This window comes from Acartia tonsa, chromosome 1 (genome assembly GCF_053477335.1).
Source record: "Acartia tonsa isolate MP-2025a chromosome 1, ASM5347733v1, whole genome shotgun sequence".
Classification (NCBI taxonomy): Eukaryota; Metazoa; Arthropoda; class Copepoda; order Calanoida; family Acartiidae; genus Acartia; species Acartia tonsa.
In genome coordinates this window covers 28,004,286-28,029,783 of record NC_137260.1, presented here as the reverse complement: position 1 = coordinate 28,029,783, position 25,498 = coordinate 28,004,286, and the positions used below count along the sequence as shown (strand labels likewise).

Sequence of the window (25,498 nt, the reverse complement as noted above, 5' to 3'; positions counted from 1 at the left end):
TTTTAAAATATAAGGGGGAAGGCTAGTTATTCATGTGTCAGTAGTTAACCTTAATTTAGGTTATATTGTGTACAGGGTTGTTCCGCAAGGTTAGGGCTTCGCAGATACTGGCTCTCCCTACAGGGGGGGGGGGGGTGTTCTTTTGTGCTCGTTGGGCAGTGGGCACTTGTATGGAAAGCACCCAATTTTCAAGAACTAAGGCTTAACCTGTTTTGAAAAATGCTTCCTAACAATTTATTTTTTTTCAGATATAATGCGAGCGTCGGAAGAAAAAGAAAATAATGACAATAGGAAAATTCTTCAACAAAAAAAATCATATTATTTCAAGGACGTCTAATCTTTTTTTTTGGGTCAGGTGGGGGTGGGGAGGGCCTTACCTTTTTGTGTGTCTTTTTTGAAATATCACTTTAAAAAGTTATGCCGATTAAGTTCTTTCACGATCCAACATTTATTTTCTGCACTTTAATAGATAAAATGTGATGGAAAGATCTTCATAACAGGAAAGCTTTGCTTGAAAAAAGATCTAAACGATCACTTTTGTTTTATGTAATTTCAATTATTTCTTACAAACAAAAAAGATAAAGGAGTTATTGAATTTTTTATCAGTTTGGAGACGAAGCCACTACAAGATTTTGTTGTTACAGTTAACAATCTACCAAAGAAACGTAAGTTTTGTTCCAATATTGCCTTGAATCCGATTAATGTCCGCTGGATTAAAACCGGTTCTGAGGCATACTGAAAAATCATGTATCTTGTCGTTTCATAGACATTTTTTTATGAATAATGAAATAAAAAACCATAGGTTAGCATGGGGTTATTCCGGTCACTGTTTTGCTTTTACCCAAAAAAAACATACTTTCCTAAAACTTTTTCCGTTTTTTTATCGCTAATAAATGATATGGCAATGAGGAAGAAGCCTGTCTTGGTCCGATTAAGATCTCGCAACTAGAAGTCGGTCAAAAATCGGTCTAAAGGGCGGCGAGTGAAAAAAGTGGGTCGAATCCCCCCCAAAAAATCATTTTTTTTCGTGCAAACTTTCATACTTTTTATTTTATGATTATGTTTTTAAGCTTTATACATAAATTAGAGGCAATTTCTGATTCACAGTTCTTGGAATTTTTTGAAAAAAGTGATTTTTCATCAAAACAATTTAATTTTAAAAATCCTGCCAGTTTTGACAGCAGTTTTCGATACATTTTCCATACATAAATCCAGGCCAACAAAAATGGAGTTGATTTTATAATTTTCATTTTACGATCCGCGGATAGGTATGTAAACTTATAAGTTTGAAAAACAAAAATACAGTTCTAAAGAGTTTTAAATGTAAAATCATTGCCTCTGAAAACTATATTTTATCTTTAATGAATGTATGTTTTAAAAGTGTCCTGCAATTATTTTTCTTACATAAAATATATGGGTTGTTAGTTGTCTTTAAAAAATCATGCATGTTAACTAAAATTTATAATGATACTTAATTAACCTTTGTTCTTTAGCTGTTGCCGTGTCTTTAAAATATAAACAACACTTAATATTTATGTAATTTTAAGTAACTAAGTTCTAAAAATAATAAAATGCGTACTTTTATTTTGAAGAATTGATTTTAACATATTTAAAATGTCCCGCAATGGTTCTGAAAACACAATTTTCTATCATTTTATTTTTGAGTAAGTTAATAAATACATAGATATGTATGAGAATTTCAAAGAGTCGTACTTGCTGGTAAGTATTATGACTAATTGCATTACATACAGACCGACAGATCATCACATATGAAGTGCTTTGTACTTTTAACCGATTTTTATTTTGATTTACATTCTACCATTTGGAAAAAAAACTTTGAAATTGTTACATATGACTTTGCATGTTGAGCATATTTAGAAGTTATCAAATGAAAATAACTATCACTGACTTTTTTGATAATTCAAATTCCATCAAACCTTTAAATTTTGCATCTTTCAAGTCATGGTAGCAAGTACCTTCTGCAAAAAAATGGCATTACCCTTCTACATTAAAAATTTCATAACTGAAATATTATAAAATGTACCAAAATGATTTTACCATCGTACGATAAGTAAAACTTGTAATGCAAGTATTTTATAGTTATTTATAGCATCGTACCATAAACATCTTTCCGCGGATAGAAAAAAAATATTATGAGATTAATTCCGGTTTTGTTAGCCAACAAAACTGGTATTAATATTATTTTTTAGTAAACTGTTTTTTTAAAAATTGTGTATACTACGGTATGATACATCATTTTTCAGAGTGGCTGAGAACCGGTTCTAATCCAGCGGATTTCAATTGGTTTCGAAACCATACTGGAAAAAAATATTCTTTTATAACTTGAGCCACTTTCGTGTCTGTGACATTGAGGCTTAACTTAAAATTATTTTAATAACTATTTTAAAAGTTGCTATAGTAGAGAGGCCTCTAATAGTAATTTATACAGATGGATTTTTATTGCAATTGGAGGTGTACATAAATTTATTTTCCATTGTCATATTCCTATAAATCCTTGGTATAGTTGAACTACTTATGAACAAAATCATCTCTTTATAAGCAAGTACGTAAAATAAAAAAATTTAGTCATAAAAGTTTTTTTTTAGAATTTCCCGAAGTAACGACGACAGGTGGAAAATTCGGTCTGGTCAAATTTCTACTTTTTATATCAAGTTCAAATAAGCATGTGGCACTTTTTGAAAATTTTTTCAGATGGTAAGCAACACTTTTTAATTGTGCTAAGCTTTTCTATTTTTACGGTGTGTACGTATTGTAATTTTAAGCTTTTTAACAGGGTTAGATAAAGTGAGGGGAATGTCGTTAATGAAAGAGAAGTCTCACAAATGTATTGAAACACCTTTTATACATTTACTTGCGGCTTCGCTCCTAGCCTCTGGGGGCTATGCCCCAAGTGGAATTTTAAAAAAATGAGTATGGGAATTATTGCATCTTCTATTGCCTACCCAACAGAAAAAAAATGCGAATTAGTCGCCAATTTTCGAAAGTAAATGATGAATTCGCAAAATATAAGCAGAATTTTGTTTTTAATTGATGGGGTATTTTTTTTTGTTTTTGGGGGGGTTGGGGGTGTCCTACCCCAAAAAGAAAATAGCCTAAAACCACCACAGGACCAGTAGTTAGGAAGAGTAGAATCCAATCGGTTCAGTGGTTACCGAGATCTTAAGTGACGGACGGACAGATATCGTTCTACTTTGTATTATCTATGTGTCCGTCTGTCTGTTGTACCGAATTATCTCGCTAACTGGAATGATTATTTTTTGCATTTCACATGTCATTTTGGATATTTTAATGTACAAGCTTTTGATATAAAATATGAAAGTACAAATTGATCATTTAAAAAGTACATAGTAAAATTACCTACTTGGTTTAAAAATAATAGTTTTTGTAAGAACTGTTGAACCGTAAACGCCCCTAGATACCAGTAGGGGCATTAAAGAAGGGGGGGGGGTATCGACCCTCTTCTTTTCATTCTTGTTTTTAAATAAATAATAAATAATTGGGGAGTATTTTTACGAGGGGTCGATTTCTTTCAGAGGGTGGAGTTAACTTCATAGAATAAGGAGGAATAGAAATGAAAACTCAAAATATTTCTGGGAAATTTGAAGGAATCTTTGACTTGCGCAGTAAAGACTATAATGATAAAGTACAAATCACAATGACTAGTTGGACAAAACTAGAAAAGTTTAATTTGTATCAACATCTAATATAAGAAACATAAGAGCGCAACCTAGTTTTATAATATAAATACTGAGACCAATATTTTTTTGTAAATTTTCTTACATAATTATTTTTTTAAGGCTTAATTTGCACATTAAATTCATTTTTAACCCATTGTGAATAGGGAAGAGGAAGCTGGATTCTTGGCTACATGGCTTTTAGTAAATCATTGGAAAAGAAATTTATTTTGAATATTTTTTCTGAATAATTACTGAAATCATGTTATTTACTAACAGCCTTGTAGCCGTTTTGGTCTTTCAAAAGTTCCAATTTTACTTCAGGCTAGCCAGGCAGAATCTTCTACCTGGATTCTATTCTATACTTTATCTTCTTTGGTTAACTTTCCCCAAAATAGTTATAAACCTTTATTTGACCTATTTGAAGCTTCAATGCAAAGGAGAAACATATTAGACGAGCAGTTAGCGAGATTATACATAGGCTACACACATACAAAAAAACATCCTGTTACTTTTATAGAAAGTATTAAAAGACGACAAGAGCAAACACCTCCAAAGATTCCTAACTCAGTTTTTTTAAGACAAGGATTAAGGGGGGGGGGGGGGTGAGAAAAACTAATACAGGGGAAACCTAAAGGATACAGGGGCAGGACAATATACGGGTAATTATTCTTCTCCCAAATAAACATGTGTGAAACTCATTCTTGGGAAGCTGATTAATATTGGGGGAAAAAGGGGTTGTAAATTAATTCAACCGTTATGTGGGCATGAGGAGGAGAAATTTAATGAAAACATTGAACAAATCTTAATAGCAAAACTAAAATATCTTAATCTTGTTTTAATCTTTTCTACTATTGTAATTTATTTTCTAAATTCTAATACAATATTGAATGGTTTGTTGTACATTACCCTAGTAACAAATATTATAATTAAACTGGTAACACTTAACTTGCCCCCGTGCGCCGTGCGTTGAATTAAGGCGCGATATTGTAGTAATGGTATGGCGCGGTGCGCGTCAGACAAGGACAATTAGATCTATTAAAAGCGGGTAGTTAGGATACTTCAATAAGATTATACACAAAATAATGTCTTTTCCTTAACTGCATTTCAATAAATTAAAATGTAAACCATTCAAAACTACATATTTTACAATTAAAAGTGATAGATTTTCTTCTTATTTCACATTTCTTGATCATTTTAGGCCCTTATTACCCACTAGCCAAAGAAAGCAAACCTCTGGAGTCTAGAGGGAGGGAGGGATGCTAGTATTTGAAACATTTTTGTAAAATTTGGTTTTTCATGTTATATGATTTTTCGATAATAGACTTTAGAATACGTTTCCCTTATAAACAAATTTTATAGTAGCTTCACAAATAGTAAGGATCTAATTGTAAATATAAAAGTTGAATGGAATATGTAGTTGGTGTAAATATTAAATAAATAATTTAATACAGCTAACCATAACTTTAAGGATGAGAAATGGGCTATAATAAACTTATTAATACTCGGCTAATTTACTTCAATGTAATACCAGATTGATTCTTTTTTGTTGGAGGGTTTATCTTTATGACCGTCATAAATCATACTTGCAACATACAAGTTCTTATAATACAGAATTAATACACAAAAATAGATAAAATCTTAAAACAGCTTTAAGTGATTACTAGAATATTTTAAGCAAACCATTTTTTTGCTATTTCGAATTGTAAAATAAAAATATCCAAGTTTATGTAACTCAATTTAAATCATCATTTACAATTCTTAATTTATCTTAAACATAACATTTTAAGGATATAGTAACTTCTGCTGCATTATAACGAAATATATTTGAAAATTAAAAATAATAATCCTATCTGTAATAGAAAACAACATAATTGAATGAAAAAAAATAATGTGAAGTTATACAAAAATAGTCAAATTATTTAGATACTTAGGTATTTAATAATATATTCAGAAATGTTAAAATTAGGTCAGTTCTTGTCTTAAAACAAATAATATAGAGCAACAACTCTTCATACAACTTTTTTTGGTCTTGATTGTAGACAAAAAAACAAATATATGTTAATATTTTTAGGGAAGGAGAATTTGTTAGTCGCCATGCAATCAAAGTTCTATTTGGCTGCATCCTATTTACCTTTATTGGGTTAGGTGGTCTGCCCATGCTTCATACAGAAAACAATGCCATTAAACTATGGATACCTCAGGTATAATAAAGTTTGTTTCGGAAGAAAATGTATCAATATTAAGAATTAAGATTGGCAGGGGGGAGGTGAGCGGCATTGCCAACTATCTTGGTTAAAATTACCAAAACTTGGTAATTGGAATATTTCTTACCTATATGTTGAGTAGGTACCTATTAAATAAAAAAATAGATTTTTTGCGGATCCGGATCCTCCAAATTTGGTCAGTGCGGATCCGGATCCTACCGGATCCGGTTCCGGATCCTTGACAATAAAAATAAAATCACCAAATTTTTCAAAAATATTTATTCTTAAATTCGAAGTCAAAAATACTTAAAATTTTCAAGTCTGAACCTAAACCTTAAAGATTGGCTCTCATCAAGAGAATGTCTGAAATTTTATATAAATTTAGGTAGATTTTTCCATTTTTTCCGCATTTTTTTGAGTCCAAGGATCCGGATCCGGATCCTTGGACTCAAATATGCGGATCCTTGCGGATCCGGATCCGAAACTCTGAAAAATGGATGAAATTTGCCTGATATTTTGTTTTAAATTAAATGCATAGGTATGATAATTGAAAATATGGAACTAACAACAACTTTTATCTCAATTTGAATTCTTTAGATGACAACTGTAACAATGAACAAGATAATAAAAATTTCCTTCTATTATCTCTTAAAATAAAAAAAAATTTTAACTTTTTGTTTCTTCCTATTTCAACTCAAGCCAAATGTGCAATTTTATTTAAATGGCGTATAAAATTAGTATTTATTGGCAATTCATAGTTTGAGGCATTGAGGTTTGGTCAAAAAAAATTAAACATATAGGTAGTTTCCTGCCAATTAAAAAAATTGAATAATATATGATTGAAGCGCTTGAAATGTTTTGATTTGTATTCATGATATTGTGTTTATATTTGTTAGGATAGTGACTTTGCAGTGAACTATGCTTGGTTGTGGTCCACATATCCTCCAGAGTTCCGAAGGCACACAGTTATCCTGCACGGAGATGATGTACTCACACCAGAAGCGCTACAAAAAGTGAGCTTTTATTTTAGCACTACTGGTGATACGTTTTTTGGATATACTGTGCCCCTAGCATCTAGGGCAGGGATCTAAAGGGGTAACACAATTACTGATAAAATGATGTACATCCCCCAGTGATACACAAACTTACCCCTTTAATTGATAACAGTTAGTACTTAAAACGTTTGTACACTCAACTTAATGAACCAAACAATGAAAATTAGTAACTCCCTCATGAATTAGAGGCTTTGTAATAGGATTATAGTCAGTAAAATGGCAGAAAAATAACCTAAATCCATTCCAATAGTTAAGTATAGAATAAAATAGCCCAAAACCTTCCTTGGACTCGAAAACAATATACAGTTTGAATATGATAATATGTGTTTTTATACATAATTCCTAATACACCAAAAGCCTTAACACTGGTGCACTGAATGAATAGTACACAATGTAACCCTAGGGTAGTTTTGTTTGAGGAGGCTTTTGATTTATTACTAAGGCGTTATCATTTTAATAATATGCAATTATTTAATAAACACTCCTTTTTAAATTGGATAATTTTTAATTAGTAGATTTATTTTTTTATAAACAAACGCTGAAATATTTAACTAGTTTTTCTTTATCAATAGTCAATTAAAATCAATTTCTTGTCAGCTTTAATAAAGATAATTTGAGTTGCAACTTTTTGTTCCATCAAACCAAGATAAAAAGTTATCTCTAGAAGCTTTTGTAAAAAAAAGTTATCATTGAGTACATCTTAGGCAAAAAGTTTTTATATATTGATGGCTCTTTGTTCAAATCTTCATTAGCAAGTTCTTGTTTTCTTTTATAGTTGTAAGCTATACAATATAGGCAAAAATAACACAAATATTTTTATTACCTCATAAATGCTACTTTTTAAAATGTACCAAGGAGTATATGGAGTAGAATTTGAAGACAATGAAAGGACCTAGCTTCACTGAAAAGTATACTTAGTTGATTTGTTACTTTTTTTTCAAAAGTCTTAATGGATTTAGGACTGAAATTATTTTTCAAAGTGTAAAACATAAAAATAATCGTAACATATTCGCTTTTTCTGATCAATATTTATAACACTGAAGATTGGTCCAAAGTCATTTGTAGATGAGGTCTACTCCGTGTGGGGGGGGGGGGGGTGGGATTCCTAGTTGGTTCATTTACGTAGTAATGCATAATTTTGCAAGATCATATCTTAATTTTTAACAGTCTAGTCTTTCATTAGTTTATTAATCAACATCATAAATATTAAGTTTTGTTTACTTTGCACTTTTAAATGTAAGAACATGTTTTCTCGTATTCATTCGAATCCGGTGGATAGGAACCGGTTCTCATCCATACGAAAAAACTATGTCTAGCATCGTATTATATCCAGTTTTCTACGAATATAGAAATGTACAATCATAAGATTAAAACCAGTTTTTTTAGCCGGTGCCTCCGGCACCTCGGGGCTAAAAAAACTAGTTTTAATCTTATAATTGTACATTCTATATCCGCGGAAAGCCGTTTACAATACGATACGAGAAATAACTATTATTATCGAGTCTTAATTGCAAAATGATCTTAATATGTTATGTGGGTTCTTTAAAATTTACTTCCTTTACCCTGTCTGAACATTTGTTTGTAGCAATGTTATGTTTTTAATGTTTAAACATATACCTAATAACAGCTAGATATTTTAGTTAGCTAAGAGACATCAATCAGCAAAATATAGGTGGTTTCTCTCATATCGTAAATGGCCCATTTATTTATACACTTTTTCAGAACCAAATTTATATTTGATTCATTTTTAAATTTAGTTAAGTTTAGAAGATAGCCACAAGGATAGTACCTCATAGGAATAGAGCCCCGCAAAGTTAGAGCTTCCCGCGGGGGGCTAAATATAAGTTTTAAGGAAGGGAGGGTGAGGAAGAGGGAGGGGGTTGATGAAAATTGATATGAGTGAAAGAATCAATATTTGTTCATTGCCTTTAAGATTCGAAAATTATCAAATCTTAAAACTTTTAAAGTAAGTTTTATTTTTTTTATTTAGATGTACAAAATCTACAAAAGCATAAAAGCTATTGAGACACCAGAATATAAGAAAACATGGTCAGACTCTTGCTTTAGGTAAATATTATTTTTACACCTAGTTTAAAGCATTTTTTTAAAGTGAAAACATTAGTTTTCTTTTTATTAAAACAATGAAACCTTTAATCCTTATATTAAAGTAACAGGATCTGTGTGTGTGTCTGTGTGAAAGATCTTGCTAACCGCTGAACCGATATTGTTCTCTTTTACAGTGTAGCTTAGCAATGGTCCTGGGACGGGTTTTTTTTTGGTGGGGGGGGGGGGTACCTCCAACCTCAGAAGAGAAATCGCTCCTAGAAGAAAATCCTCCTCCCCCCAAAAAATTAATTTTGTTTGCTTTTTCATTTATGAGATTGGGGGTCAATTTCCCCCATCCCTCCCTCTCACTTCGATTGCCCCTGAAGGCTTCTAGGGGTGTAGCCGGTAATAGGCGCAAAGAAAACTTTTTCCATTTTTCAAGTTTTTAATGAAAAGTCCAGGAATGGAAACGTTACATGACAATTATAGATGTTTTTACTTGTAGGAGGCCAGTTCTAAAACTATCATCAAACATGTTTGAACCACAAGAACGAAGAAAGAGGGATTTATTTGATGACATGGTAATCCATCCTCATTTTGATTTTAGTAATTTGATTCTTTACAGTAAACAGCCATGTTATTTTTCTCTGTAAGCATTGTAAGCATAATTGTAACTTCTTTTTTAATTGGATTGGTATCTGTGATGAACCAACATAAAAAAAAATTTGGGTTATTTTTTATCTGTTTTTTTTTTGACATTTTGAGGTAAGGACTATTGGTATTTGATTTCAAGCAAGAGCCGTGATTTGAAATAGCTAAAAAAAATTATATTTTAGTGGGTAAGAAGTAAAAAAGGAAGTTGGTTATGAGGAAATGTTCACTTAGGATTGTCTGGCAGAATCTTTGTCCCTTGTCCCTGGATTTCAAAGTGATTTAATGAAGCTACTGTATCAATTTAACTTTTAAAATTACTAATTTTGTTTATCCATGTTCAGAACTTTGAAGATGAAATGGAGTCATTTGGTGATGAATTTGAGAAAGAATTTGAAAAGCCAGCTGACTATAGCATAAAACATTACCCATCACCTTACTGCGAAATGGTTGAATCCCTACCAACAGCTTGCTTTGAGGTTTGTGCTGCAGATTCTACGTTTTGTTTGGATTTGAAACTCGTTAAAACCAAGGAACTGGGAAAAAAAAGAGTGATAGCCAAAAATTATTGGTAGAGTCTTAAGTTTTAAAAAGTGGTAAAAAGTATTTTAATATATTGATTTCATTTTAGGAGACTATCCTAGAATTATGGGCCATTGCTGGTGAATTTAACGAAGAGTAAGTTATTTTTTTTTATGGAAATGGACTGATTCGACAAATTTAAAATCAAATATTTTTTTGGAATGAACTTGCGTCCTAAAAGTTAACACTGTAAATGTGTTCTGTATAATTGATTTAAAAGAAACATAATTGCAATTTAAGTAACATTTATATAATAAAATGCATTTAAATAATACAATCTGATAAGAATTTCAATATTGATAAGACAGGTGACAAATATAAAATGGAAAACGTTATTTAAATAGGGTAACGCGGGGTAATTCCGGTCAATTTTTTTCTTCAACTTAAAAAAAAACATACTTCCCAAAAACTTTTTCCGGTTTTTAAGAGTGCAAATGAACGATATGGCAATAACGAAGAAGCCTGTCTTGGTCCCATTAAGATCTCGCAACTAGAAGTCGGTCAAAAATCGGTTTAAAGGGCGGCGGTTGGCCTATACCGGAATAGCCCCACCGGTGGGGCTATTTCGGTCAGTTGACTTTGGGGGGGTGGAACACCCCCTTAAAGTATTTTTTTTTTAATTTTAAACTATGAGTAGAAAGCTGAGGTCATTAGCTTTCTAACAGTACTAGTCGCATGCAGATCAGACAATTTTTTGACAACATTTTCCCCATTTTAAAAAAGTCGGTAAAATCGCAAAAAAAAACATCAATTTTTTTCATGCAAACTTTAAAAAAAAATCATACTTTTTATTATATGATTAGGTTTTTTTAAGCTTTATACATAAATTAGAGGCAATTTCTGATTCGCAGGTCTTGGAATTTCTTGAAAAAAGTGATTTTTTCCAAAAAAAATTTTAATTTTAAAAATCCTGCCAGTTTTGACAGCAGTTTTTGATACAATTTTTCTTGTCTCAAATTGGCTAGGATTGACCTACAAGGGTGGTTAAGGTGTCTAAAGATGCAAAATTACATGCCTGACAATTAACTCGAAATGATATGGGGTCTAACTCTAATATTTCAACACATTTTATGCAACAGGAATTTTGAAAATGCAAAATTTTGAATATGTACTCTAAATCTTGGAGATAGAACCCATATCCTGGGGAGTTTTTGTTAGGACATGCAAAGAGCTTTCTATAGACACCTTAAACACCTTTCTAGCTTAATCCTAGCCGATTTGACATAAAAAATCCAAACCGCGCAAAAATCGCGAACACCCTCTTATACGAAAAAGATGTAAGAGTTTCATATGGAATTTAAAATCTTCTAGCGGTCTTTCTATTAGACATACCCCTTCTTACATGAGCCAATGCAGCTGATACATCTTCAGGCAAATATTTAAGGCGTTCCTTTGGGTGATATACTCTTCCCATTACTATAAAAATGTGTCTGAAAAATTTTAAATGTCTTTACAATTTGAAAAGCTTAGGCAACAAAACATTACATAATACAAGCAGTAAAATGACTAATAATGTACATCTAACAACAGGCAAGGGAAGGTTAAAGCCTTTGTCATGCATTGAGGTTGTTCATGCTTCCAGATCACCTGAAAAAAAAGTTAGGGTATTATAAATTTATAAATACAGTAATAAAAAAAAAGTAAAAAAAGTGACCGGAATAGACCATATTTTTGGACGAAAAAAAAATTATGAAAAAATCAAGTTAGAACAACGCCTCAAATTGCAAACGATAAATCAATGCCATATCTTTCATTTTACAAAAACCCGCGGGTCAATAGGACTTACCATTTTTTCACAATTTTAGGTTGAACATGGCCTATTTTGAAATTTTTTTTTTGCAAATTTTTTGCAACTTTTTGAGGGCAAAAAAATCATAGAAGGAGTGATCTGACAAAAAATTGCTGAAGTAAGAAATGAAAGTATAGGCAATAAACTACAACTTTGCTTTTCTGAAGATCTCTCGCAAACGTTTAGAACACCGTTAAAAAACGGTTTTAAAAAAGTTAGTCGAGTGACCGGAATTAGACCCCCCTACCGCATTTACCCCGCGTTACCCTATGTTTTAAAGAAGTTTATGATTTTTTGTCACTTTTTCGCTTAAGTTATTTTAAATTCCGGCTACTATGCTCCTAAATGTCTCTAGGGGCAATTAAAAGATGGGGGCCGGGGTAGTCGACCCTCCACTTTGCATTTTAGTTTTTTTTTCAAATTCGAATTTGGTTGGAAGTATCTTTTCCTAAAAAAGGTTTCAACTTCCCTGGAGCTATGCGATGCTTCACAGTAAAGAAGAACATTATCGGTAAAGCGGTTAGCGAGATACTTCAGTACAAACACACAGAAAACAAACAGAGATTGAAAACATCCAGTTACCTTGAAATTTCTGCCCTGCTCTTTTTTATTTTTCCTGATCTTTAATTCGTTTTCCTCTTTTTAGTAGCGAAGCTGCTCTATAATTCACTTTGTCTGTCCGTCAGTCCATAACGCAATGGGGGAAACGTGACAGCTGAAATTTTTAGTGAAGATTCCTAAGACATATGCCCATCTAATCTATACATTGTTTTGTCCATTTGTTTGTTACTTGAGGTGCTAGATCGATTCCTAGATTTTTAAGTTTTCGTTTTTTCTCAATTCCTATTCAAGATAGAAGGCTGAAACTTTTAGAGGTTAATTTATTTTACATTCAAAATTTGTTTACCAAGTTTTATTTAGATTTGTACATTAATTGGGGTGCTAGATCGATTCCTAGATTTTTAGGTTTTCGTGATTTTCTCTATTCCTATTTAGGATTGACGGCTGAAATTATCAGGGATTAAATATGCTTATACTCTACATATTTACATCAAGTTTCATTAAGATTTGTCTATTAATTACGGTGCTAGATGGATTCCTAGAATTTAAGTTTTCGTGATTTGAAGGTTGTGTGCTTTTAAAGGCTTCGTAAAAACCCTATTTTATCAAGTTTAATGATTATTGTATGACACTGCTCTATAGTAAATTTTCCCGATATCCATTAATAACTTTTGAGCTTCGCTACTTATAGATGTTGTCATCCTTGTTTTTATAAATATTTGAAAAATTTTGCTAACTAAACGCTACGCTATACTTTTTGAATGTCGTCTATGTTACTTCTTATCTTATCTTAATACCAAAGATATCACTTTTATAAAATGCATTTTTAACAGCTTAGTATCTGTTTGCGCAGCTACTCTATAATTACAAACATTGCTCTGTTTATAGCAATTTGTGATATTTGTATTGTATTTCTTCCATCTGGGGAAAGGGAGAGTGGTGTTGATTTACTTTAGTCAAGACTGTTATATGATTATGTTTGTTAACTTTTTCTTTTGAGGATATCCCATACTAATACCTAGGCACCTTTTTGTCTGTCTGCCTTACTAAATAATTTGAAATTATGTTACATGTTTTACACGAATTATTTTATGAGATTAGTTTATGAAATTAAACTGTTTAATAAACATGTACTGTGTACCTCACTATATCCAGAATATATATTTCAGAATTGTCAAATAAGATTAATTTTATTTGATCTTTTGTACCTACCTATGGTTTCATCATCCTTGTTTTATTTCAAGATTGTGACCAAAAAAAGCCAATAAGGATTAAATTCTAAAAAAAAACTTTAGTTAAAATTCTAGCATTTCAGTTCAATATTTTTAACACGCAATGCGTGTTCTATAAATCAAAGGATCCCTTGTCCCCTTTGTCTGAATTATTTTCTGGGTTTTTTTTATTGATAAAATTCTTAGTTATATCTATTTTTTTATCTTTTGTCACATTGTTCATGTAATAAATACATGATAATAGATTATGTATAAAAAATAAAAGTGGGTATTTTACATTAAATTATGTACAATGTTTATTTACATTCGACTTTTTGTGTTATGTTTTATTTCATCTTTGTGTGACCGTTTTTGGATTTCATATAAAACAAAAATTGCCAATTTTGGTGTATTATTTTCATGTCAAAACTGAAAGTACACTTACAACTTAATCATGGAATTTTTTTTTTTTAGATCCGACAGTCAGATAGCAAATATAACCAAATCTGAGATTGTTGAAAAAGTAAATAATTGGGGGTACAGCGAGCTTTTCCTTACAGGTTTGTTCACCCATGGTGACAGGGATTTGTTAATGGGAGAATATTTTTTCTGTATTTCCCAGTTTGGATCTACTGCAGTTCATGGTAAAATATTGCTGGTAACGAATGCTTCCTGTTTCCTGGCAATGTTAGAAGATTCCTGGATCTAGCATAACAAGAAATATTTCTGGAGCTACCAATGTTTAACTTTCCTGGTTGCCAGCAATTTATGCATATTTCTGGCCACTGCCATGTTTGAAATATTCCTGTTAAAAAGCAATATTTCCCTTTTTAATTCCCATTTCCCTTTTATTACACTTACCCCACAATTAGAGGTTGATAAGATTCACACAACTCAAAAGTGGCTTTTTTGGCATGTTTGTCTGATGTGGTGGGAGGGTATTTCTGATTTTTATCAACAGTTAATAATACAACGTTTACGTAGGTGTAAAAAGTAACAATATAAAAGTAGTCAGGAAAAAATTTAAGGTTAATAGGTCCAGGGAAGGTTTTTAACTATTTTGGTTGATTTGATTCACAATCCTCCTAAGATAAACCGCCTTTAGAAAAAATATTATTATAATTTTTTGGTTTATCGGTTAGCAAGATCCCTCTGTGTACAAAGACTGTCAAACACACACAAAAGCGGACACCCTGTTACTTATAAATAAGTATGAAACTCATTATTTAATTGTAACTTATTTTTCCTAAATATTTTACTTTAAATTAAAATCCTTCGCTACTTTATATTGTACATTATAGCAGTTGCGCCCCTAGCATCATGAGGCTCCGTTTTAAATTGATAGAAAGGGGGCAGAAAATATCCTAAAACCATCATGGGACCTTGTGAAGCTTCTCTAAAATGAAGAACTCAATCGAATCAGTGGTTAGTGAGATCTTAATTGAGAAACAAACAAATATTGCTATATTGTCAACCTTGCTTGCTTGTGTTTAAAAAGCATAAAAAGGAGGGAAGATAATTTGAATTTAAAACACCCACCAAAAGTATCAGAGATTTAAAGGGGGGAGGCGGATGTGCCACTTTTTGAAACCAAAACTAAAAGTCAAAGGAACTCAACTAAAAAAAGAGTTACAGGTCTGAGATTTTGCATGGCAGTTGCTTTATAGGGTTACAATATGGAACAGTGAAGAAACGGCGGCGCATCCGCCGAAAACCGCCGAGAAATTGCAAAAAAAATCGGCGGGAAACGGCGGTTTTCGGCGGTTGCGCCGCCGTTTCTTCACAGTTCCATATTGTACCTCTATAAAGCAACTGCCATGCAAAATCTCAGACCTGTAACTCTTTTTTTAGTTGAGTTCCTTTGTTGACTTTTAGTTTTGGTTTCAAAAAGTGGCACATCCGCCTCCCCCCTTTAAAAATGGGTAACCAATAACCTATAGGCGTTCAAGTTAGTTGGTTTTACTGTTTAATTGCAGAGCCTTACTTAGAAAGAAATAATTTATTATTACGATGAAAATTACGAATTTATCTCCCCCACTTTTCAATATATTATAAAAATAAAAAGGCGCGCCAAAATTTTGGCGCCAAATTGGATATGAAGATAGAAACAGTTAAATTTATAGGTAAAGATCCAACTCTCCCATATCCTTCCCCCACCTTTATTAATAAAATAATTGAAGCAATTGTCCCTTTTTAATCATTGCTGTTTACCCCCTAAGAAAATGTGATAAGGGGTATGGGGTAAAAACTCCTGTTAGCCAGTAATCTTCTCTCATTGCTGGTAACCTGGAAAATTTGCAGATTGCCAGCTAACAGGAACCTAGGATTTAGGGGAATATGCGTGCTGCTGGATCCAGGAATCTTGTAATATTGCCAGTAACCAGGAAGCATTCGTTACCAGCAATATTTTACCATGAACTGCAGTAGATCCCCCAGTTTTAACATATTATTGGTGATTTTTGGTTTTGGTGGAAAAGAGTACCTACGCACGTACATCTGCAATTTTTCTCATTATTTGATAATTAGAGCCGCAATTATTACTACACACCTTTCCTGTTTGTTTTATATTGATATATATTATTTAAATTGGGGGCTTTTTATGACATCTCGCAATACTTTTAATACATTTCTTTTCAAGTAATTTCTATCAAGAAACTTTCTTCCGCTAAATTTCATTTTATTAATAAACTGAAAATAAAATACATTAACTTTTTTTTAGAGAAAGATTTTAAACCTTTGTTGGGAGGTGTAACTTATGGTGCTGATAACAAAACTATTATAAAAGCAAGGTTTGTTCGTTTCAAGTTTTTCTCTTAGCAAATCTACTCTACCATTTTACATGTTCATTGGTTTTAATTTTTTATAGGGAACGAGAGTTGGATAGTTTAAAAAGGCAAAAATGTGTTAATAATAAATACAATAAATTAAAGACATCAATTCAAGCAAAGCTTTAAGATTACACAAACAAGACAAACGAACATCAACACTTTTATTGTCGGCATTTAAAAAGAAATGAATTTTGAACAAAATTCGATGAAAAAATTCTCTAGTTATACAAATCAGCATCCAGTACATAATTTTCTAAGTTTTATGGTCTGTAAGTCATTCTTTAAAAATATACCTAAACATTAAAATATTCATTAAACATCTAAAAGTTTAAAAAGTTATATTTAATTAGTGATTATTGAACATCTGATTTTAACGTGCTTTGTCCGATTGTCCATGATTTTTGGATTACGCTGTTCATGGATGTTATCATCTTTGTATTTCTGTATTTTACAGGGCAGTAAAGATGGAGTGGATGGGTAGGATGAATACAACAGCTGCTCTACTGGAGGGAGGCTCTGATACTGCTGGTACAGGAGAACTGGTAAGTAATACAACAGCTACTCTGCTGAAGGGAGGATCTGATACTGCTGGTATAGGAGAACTGGTAAGTAATAAAACAGCTGCTGTACTGGAGGGAGGATCTGATACTGCTGGTACAGGAGAACTGGTAAGTAATACAACAGCTGCTCTAATGGAGGGAGGATCTGATACTGCTGGTACAGGAGAACTGGTAAGTAATACAACAGCTGCTATACTGGAGAGATATCTGATACTGCTGGTACAGAAGAACTGGTAAGTAATACAACAGCTGCTCTAATGGAGGGAGGATCTGATACTGCTGGTACAGGAGAACTGGTAAGTAATACAACAGCTGCTATACTGGAGAGATATCTGATACTGCTGGTACAGAAGAACTGGTAAGTAATACAACAGCTGCTCTAATGGAGGGAGGATCTGATACTTCTGGTACAGGAGAACTGGTAAGTAATACAACAGCTGCTATACTGGAGAGATATCTGATACTGCTGGTACAGAAGAACTGGTAAGTAATACAACAGCTGCTGTATTGGAGGGAGGATATGATACTGCTGGAAAAGACTAACTGGTAAGTAATATAATAGCTGCTCTACTGGAGGGAGGATCTGATACTTCTGGTACAGGAGAACTGGTAAGTAATACAACAGCTGCTATACTGGAGAGATATCTGATACTGCTGGTACAGAAGAACTGGTAAGTAATACAACAGCTGCTCTGCTGGAGGGAGGATATGATATTGCTGGAAAAGACGAACTGGTAAGTAATATAATAGCTGCTCTACTGGAGGGAGGATATGATACTGCTGGAAAAGAAGAACTGATAAGTAATATAATAGCTGCTCTACTGGAGGGAGGATCTGATACTTCTGGTACAGGAGAACTGGTAAGTCTTACAACAGCTGCTCTACTGGATGGAGGATCTGATACTGCTGGTACAGGAGAACTGGTAAGTATTACAACAGCTGCTGTACTGGATGGAGGATCTGATACTGCTGGTACAGGTGTAGCGGGATAATAATGGTTCCATTAAAACCATTTCTTCTTGAGAGTGAAAGTTTAAACACATTCTAAATGAATCAATTATTGATACGGTCTGAGGATTTAATCATTGTTAAATAAAATAAACACCAGATTAATTTTATAATTTATTTTCACAAAAAGTACTTAATAATAACTTCTGGCACTTATCACTGATGTTTACAGTACACGGTTAGTTTTTTATTAAATGAATAAGTTAGGGTACAATGTTTGGCACTTTCGATATAAGTAAATGATAACAACAAAGCCACAGAATACGATAATACCTTCAGAAAAATCAATGAAAATAGTTTTCATACTAAATTTTGTTTTTTTTATATTTTTTCTAAAATGTCATGACAGAAGATGCAAAATGTCGTCTTAGTTTTTTGAAAGGATTAATCTTCTCTGAAATCTAAATTATCAAAATATTTTTTTTGGTAAATGATTATACGATATATGTCAAACATTTTATCAGAAAGAAATATTTAAAATTGTGAAGTAGAAACCTGAATAATTTTTCTTGTGGAAATAGTTTTCTGCAAATGTTGATAAACATATGTCTGCTAGCATTAAGATGTTTGTACTGCCAATACACGTTGGGTTTTATTTAAAGAATTTCTTTAAAATGTTTTTTTTTTTACATTGTATACCAATAACGCAATATTTGCTATCAGAATACCCCCGACTAAGACTCGCCTACGACCCGATCTTTTAGGATTGCTTTGTAATTTACATTTTTGAAAGTCTTTCAACAGTATACACAGCAAATTCTCTCTTTTTTAACTAACTTTCCGAATAATATACCTAAAGCATTTGAATTGACAAAGGCTATGCTAATATTTTTACCATTCAAGTTTATTTAATATTCGGGTATAGTCCTTTCCACGACATATCTCCATAAGGAGCGATTCTTCGTAATTTTAAAATGGCTTTTTATAGGTTATTTTAGGTTAGGTTAGGTTATATTGTGTTAGGTGATTTTCCTACAGGGTTAGGTAAATTGGCCCGCAGGGTTAGAGCCCCCCGCAGGGGCTAGAAATAGGAGAAAAGCTACTGTGAAAAATACGAAGAATCGCTCCTTATGGAGATATGTCGTGGAAAGGACTATACCCTAATATTCTAATAAATAGCGCAACCCTCCAAGTTTATGACTACTTTTCATGAACATATGATCTAAAGAATGAGCTCTGACGCAATGTCATATAAGGATATTATAATATTCATTAAAAAAATTGTTATTTTTGCATATATGTTACATTTTACAGTGTTTTGTAGCTCAAAAGAAAGACAATTAAAAATTATTTCATATTATATAGTTTAAATTACATAAGATAACCTAGAAATAGTAAAAAATTCCCTTTCTTTTTTTGTCGCAAAAGAGAATTCAACAAAGATTTTCATTAAAAAACACCTTAGTGTAAAAATTAAAAAGTTTAAACATGGTCACAAAAAGATTCAATTAGTTTATTAAATGTTTCATTTTCAGCAAATGCCGATTAATCTCTATTACAAAGAATAAAGTGTAAAAAGATATTCTCGTTTTAATTTTAAGCAACTTAAAATGCATTTTAATACCTTTTAATGATTTATTTTTTAAAACATCATTTTATAAAATGTTATTGATTTTTAAAGTTATATATTAGAATGTTTTTAAATTTTGTTAACATTTTGTTTTAAATGTAGAAAATTGGTAATTCTTTTAGGTTTTATTATATTTTACTTTGAAATGTTAAAAAAATATATTAGTGTCAAAAATGTGGAAGTTATACTTTCCTCAAAAAAAGACCTAAAACATGCAAATTAACACGTGTAATGAGATTTTTTTTCTTTTAGGTTTAATTTTAAGTAATTATTGATATTTTTTGTAAAAAGGATTTTATATAAAAAGTTTTAAAACTCGAGTTATGTAGTGGTTCTAAAAAAGGTTGCGAAATTATGCAATTTTCTTGCAAAAAAAATTTTCTAGGATTTTAAAAATAGCAAAGGGTGTTATTAGACGTACTTACAGATACAATTGCTAAGTCATTTTGGCCAAACACTAAAATAAAGTTTTGACATCTGAGGGTCTAACCGTGAGTACATTAATAAAACTCAAGTTGTTCTAATAAATTTGACCACTTTCCTCTAAAATGATCAAAAATTAAAGTAAAGTATAATATCAAAAGAACAACCTTTATACAACAAAATATGTTCTAAATAATAAATTAAAACACAAATTCTTAAAAATACATAATAGCAACATCACATTATTCTAGATCTTACTCTTTTCAATACCAATTTACATCTGACCAATTAGATGTGCAAGAGTGTGACAACAGAACAAACGATTGCGTGGCTGGTTTGAACACTAAGCATAACAAAAGAGTTATTAGCATTTAGTTACAATAAAATAAAATTGGATTGGAGTGATATAAAGCTATTCTGCAACAACAGGAGAACTCGTAAGTTTCAACTGTTTCTCAGATCTTTTTGGATATATTGGGAGACAATAATATCTCATTTTTGTTTTGATTTGACAGCAGATAAAGGGGTTGGGGTGAAAATTTTGTTCTGAAACTGATTTTCGTCTTTTTCCCCCATGCTTTGGTCTTTAATGTTTATATTTTCTTCACCTTTTTAATTTTAAGACCATGTTTAAGTAATAATTCTTATAAAAAGTATATTTTTTATATCTAAATTAAAATGAAAAAGTATTAAGTATTGAAGTTGTAGCAAAATTATAATTCTTGACATCTTACACATATTTTTTGACATTTGGGCGCCCGTTGTTCTATAATCTTAATATATACTAAATCATTGTATATTGTTAAAAATTCCTGTTTCATGTTACAGGGATTAGACTCTAATTTCAGTTAATCTCAGTATAATCGCTTTTACGTACTTAAAAAGTTGCAATATTTATTAATGCATTATAAGATGTGTTGGATACATACTTAATAACAACAATTCTAATATTTTATCTTTTTATGTGAAAAATTTTAGATATAGGTATTCAAGTTAAAGTCACATTGAAATTACATGTGTCATATCGAAATATACCAATTTGCTAGAAAAAGGAAAATATTTCTTATTTAGAACTTTGGCTTGGGCCTTCCATCCCACGGGACCAACCAACCAGGAATTGGTTCTAAAATTTATCCATCTATAATACGATGCTATAAATATTCCTTCTATGTTGAATAATAACCATATTAATATTTTAGTTGGACTCTGAAACTGCTGAATTTGAGAAGGAAATGATTCGAGTGCTACTGGAAGCTAAAGAAATTGAACCAACTAATATTCAAGTCGAGGTATGTATTATTTATATTGATCCTTATATAAAAGTAAGAGGATTTGTGTCTGTTCCATATAATTCCACTAACCAATGGACCGTTATGGCTTATTTAATAGTGAAGCGTCTTATAGGTCCAGGGAAGGTTTATAACTTAGAGAAATCGCCCCTGGAAAAAACCCAAATTTTTGGGACGACTTACACCAATCCTCAAGTGATCTTAGAGGACTCTGCTGGCGTAACCGCAAGTTTATAAATAATTAATATTAAATGTAAGTCAACTTTTTAAAAGTTGGCCGACTTTTTTGCAACGAGATAATAAATTAAAACATTTTGTTGTTGTCACCAAATCTCAACATGCATCTTTGTATCTTGCATTTTAATCTATGTACAATTTATCATTTGTTTACTGATATAGTTTGAAAATTTATCATTTGTTTACTGATATAGTTTGAAAATTTATCATTTGTTTACTGATATAGTTTGAAAATTTATCATTTGTTTACTGATATAGTTTGAAAATTTTTTTTTCTACTCAAAGAAAAGATTTATTACCCAAGATGGCCAATCCGTCCAATGTTCCAAAGATCTTCACTTTATGTCTATGGTCTGATTTTGGTAGTATTGAATAAAAATAGAATTTCTGAAGAACTACTTTTTTGCAATTTACATTAATGTAGTCAGTTTAGGTAGAAAGATGTGTGTTTTGAAAAAATGTTTAATTTTCTTTTCCTTATTTATTGTTGAAGCCTTATGAGGTCTTATTTGTCTACAAATTGATACTATAATCTTCTAAATTGTAGGTAAATGTAATGAGTAGCTTTGGCCAGATTGCCTCAGCGACTATCATGACAGACGTGACCAACCTCATCATTGGATTTGCCATTGTCTTCACCTATGTCAACCTCATGTTGGGCAAGTTCAATATGGTCGAACAAAGAGTAAGTTGTATGTTTTTCAATATTTTTTCAAAAAAAGAAGGGTAAAGGGGCATCTGAACAATTGACGACGTTAGCAGGAAAAATTAAGACATATCCAGTCGTAATGTACCAATGGGGGCTTCGAACCCATGCTACGGACATCCAGAACAGAAGGAGGTCAACCCAAAATAACAAGGACAGTCATATTATACGTGGAGCAAAGCTTCTCTATAGACTGTTCTCGATACTACAGTTACACTAGACATTAATTCTAAATGATATTTTAAACGGGATTTAAATAATTAAGAGCTGGTTTCTTGAATTCACCGAGTGCTTTCACACAAAGTACCTGTTGAACACTGATACTCCCTTCAATCCAACTACTATTTTTTAAATAGATATAATTAAGGGGTAGTTTTTTACCATGTGGGGAGCTCTGGCCCAGCATGTTACCTAGTACTTCATAAAACCTAACCAAACCTGATCTAAATAAAAAAAACAGACGAAAAAATAACCTCTTTTCCCTATTTCCAATTTATTTAAGAAATAAGTAAGTAATAGAGGAATGAGATAAAAAAGCTACGACTTACTAAATACAACAACTTTCCGCTGTTTTATCCGTGTTGAAAAAGTAAAATTAAAGGCTCTTTTAATAATTTGAATATTGATTCTATTTTACAGGGATTTGTATCATTAATGGGCCTTGTTAGTGTCGGTGGCTCTATTTTCTTTGCATATGGATTCTGTTCTTACTTTGGACTTGCCTTTGGCCCCCTTCATAACATCATTCCATTCCTCCTTCTTGGTATAGGTAAGAGTAATATCTTTGATTAATTTTATAGAAATAATAGTCTCTGGTATTCAGTGTTTAAGGATTTAAGTCGAAAAATGTCACTTACTGTCGTTGCAAAGCAAAAAAAGCGATCACACGATATGCCAAGGGGGTGTATTTCTTTAGTATTGGAAATAGGAAAATGCAGGCCTTTCCAATTAAAATTTTGGAATGTGGAGACCCCCCTTCATTCGCACTTTTATGATTACAACATTCTTCTAGGTATTGATGACATGTTTGTTGCTGTACAATGCTTCCAGAACCTGCCACCAGAAATACAGGTAAAAGGGGAAAAATGTTACAGTAGGACAAAAAGATTAGCAGGGTAAATTAGGTAGTAAATTATATCATTTTATTATTCAGTCTCTTTTTAAATGGCCAAAGATTTCCGATTACCGTGATATTATAAGAGACCAGTTAAAAATAGGCAGGCTCTTCTAAACTCTAAATTTAAAATTTCTTGTTTTGGGTGTGGCTATGTAAAGAGTTGGCTCTGCTTTAACTATTACATTTGCTTCCCACTAAACCTCTTGTTATTTAGGATCAGAGCCTACATGAGAGAATGGGTGAGGCTATGTTAAGAGCTGGCTCTGCTATAACTATTACTTCCCTCACTGATTTCTTGGCTTTCATCATTGGTACGTTTATGACAATACTTTTGAGAAGAAATTTTAAAACTTTATGTACATAAAAAAAATAAGGGGGGGGTTTTTAATGCAACCATCTCGTAATCTGTGAGCAAATGGCACTTAGAATTCGAATTTCGATCTGAAATTTTGCATGAGTAATCCTTGATAGGTCTATTTTCCCTAAATCAAACAAAAAGTTGGAAAAGTAACGGCTAGCGGCTGGCAGCTCAGCCGTTTAGCCGTTTTTTGCCTATTTTTAGGGCAAATTCATCATTAATTACGTAGGAATCAACTTTTTAAAACATATTTCTGGTTTAATTCATGTTAAATGATAACAATAACCATTTTTTAAAATTGTTAGTACCAGCTGCTAAACGGCTAGAACCGGCTGAAAACGGCTGGGAGCGGCCAAGAGTATGAAGAGTAGATAGGGCTTGTGACATGTCTAGGGGTAGGTTTCTATGGGTGCTGAGCTCAAAAATGCTACTAAAAATAGTGACGGCCAATCCATATGGCAGCTGGGTAACATCTGCAGCTCAGCTGCAAGCGGCCAAGAGTTGAATGAGTAGATAGGGCTTGTGACGTGTCTAGGTGTAGGTTTTTATAGGTGCTGAGCTCAAAAATGCTAACAAAAATAGTCACTGCGAATTTTAAAAGAAAAAAAGTTGACCCTTAAAATTCCACCTTGAAGTGATACTTTTCTAATAGTTTATAGTCCACTAAGTCGTAAGCAGTAAAAAATAAAATCCATTAAGTCCCTTCTAACGAGATATTGGCAACTTTTTGCACACATTTTCGCACATTATTTCCTTTATTTGGAGTTTTGGTTAATAACATTTTCATGAAAGTTTTCAGTAATAATCATTTAAGATCCATTGTTGAGAAGAAATGACTGAAAAAGTGTGTTTCCATGCAAAATAAGCTTAAAATCTAATGATTTTAAAAATTAGCGATTTAATAGTAAAAAAAAAATATTTTTAACTTATTGATAGCCTCAATATGTTTAATTTAGTTTTTTTATATAATCTATTCTTTAAAAAGACAGGCATATTCTTTCAGATTTGAAAAAAATTTAAAAAATTAAAAATCGGAATTAATCAAAATTAATCTATAGCCTTTAAAAAATACTTTTGATATTTTTAACCTATATAATCAATAAAATCAATGGAAAATAAAATATTTTTATAAAACAAACTTTTGGAAAAGGTTTAAGATAACTTCATAAAAGTAGCATTTAAGTAGAATATTTTTCTTGTCTTTTAAAAAAATGCAAATTAAACATAGTTAACGACTATTTAATTAGCAAGAATGGTAATAAAATATTTCAATAACTGCTTAAACCTTTTTGTGGCCATGTTATTTACTTAAACAGAACTTCTATTTTGTCAGAATTATAAAAATAATGAAGTATTTTCAAAAAAGCTTGCAAAATAAACGTAATTTTATCAAACTTCCTCACAGTTTATAGAGGGTATTGTTGTAAAATGTTAATTATCAAAATAAAATCTTCAATTTACAACGTTTAAAACACCTAAAAGTAAATTCTAAGCAAAATTAGATTTATTTCCTAGATTTAGAGTAGCTGCGCTACTTAAAAAAAACATCTAGTATTAAAACCAATCAGCTGATCAAATTGCTATAGACATTATTTGTTGGGTTGT

At 31.7% G+C, this 25,498-nt stretch overlaps 1 protein-coding gene across 1 annotated transcript in view; it reads left to right on the top strand.

Moving 5' to 3' along the window:
• The first annotated feature begins 222 nt into the window (after positions 1 to 222).
• The window catches only part of LOC145316728 (patched domain-containing protein 3-like), a 46,720-nt gene continuing 21,444 nt past the window's right edge, over positions 223 to 25,498 (top strand). The window contains exons 1-17 of the mRNA XM_080157442.1: positions 223 to 291; positions 607 to 665; positions 2,607 to 2,715; positions 5,770 to 5,899; positions 6,799 to 6,915; positions 8,948 to 9,024; positions 9,509 to 9,584; positions 9,999 to 10,133; positions 10,286 to 10,332; positions 14,272 to 14,357; positions 16,517 to 16,586; positions 17,080 to 17,167; positions 21,386 to 21,475; positions 22,260 to 22,397; positions 23,058 to 23,187; positions 23,431 to 23,489; positions 23,750 to 23,846. Of these exons, the coding sequence (XP_080013568.1) occupies positions 254 to 291; positions 607 to 665; positions 2,607 to 2,715; positions 5,770 to 5,899; positions 6,799 to 6,915; positions 8,948 to 9,024; positions 9,509 to 9,584; positions 9,999 to 10,133; positions 10,286 to 10,332; positions 14,272 to 14,357; positions 16,517 to 16,586; positions 17,080 to 17,167; positions 21,386 to 21,475; positions 22,260 to 22,397; positions 23,058 to 23,187; positions 23,431 to 23,489; positions 23,750 to 23,846 (1,546 nt within the window). The 5' untranslated portion in view covers positions 223 to 253. The remainder of the gene's footprint in view (positions 292 to 606; positions 666 to 2,606; positions 2,716 to 5,769; positions 5,900 to 6,798; positions 6,916 to 8,947; positions 9,025 to 9,508; positions 9,585 to 9,998; positions 10,134 to 10,285; positions 10,333 to 14,271; positions 14,358 to 16,516; positions 16,587 to 17,079; positions 17,168 to 21,385; positions 21,476 to 22,259; positions 22,398 to 23,057; positions 23,188 to 23,430; positions 23,490 to 23,749; positions 23,847 to 25,498) is intronic.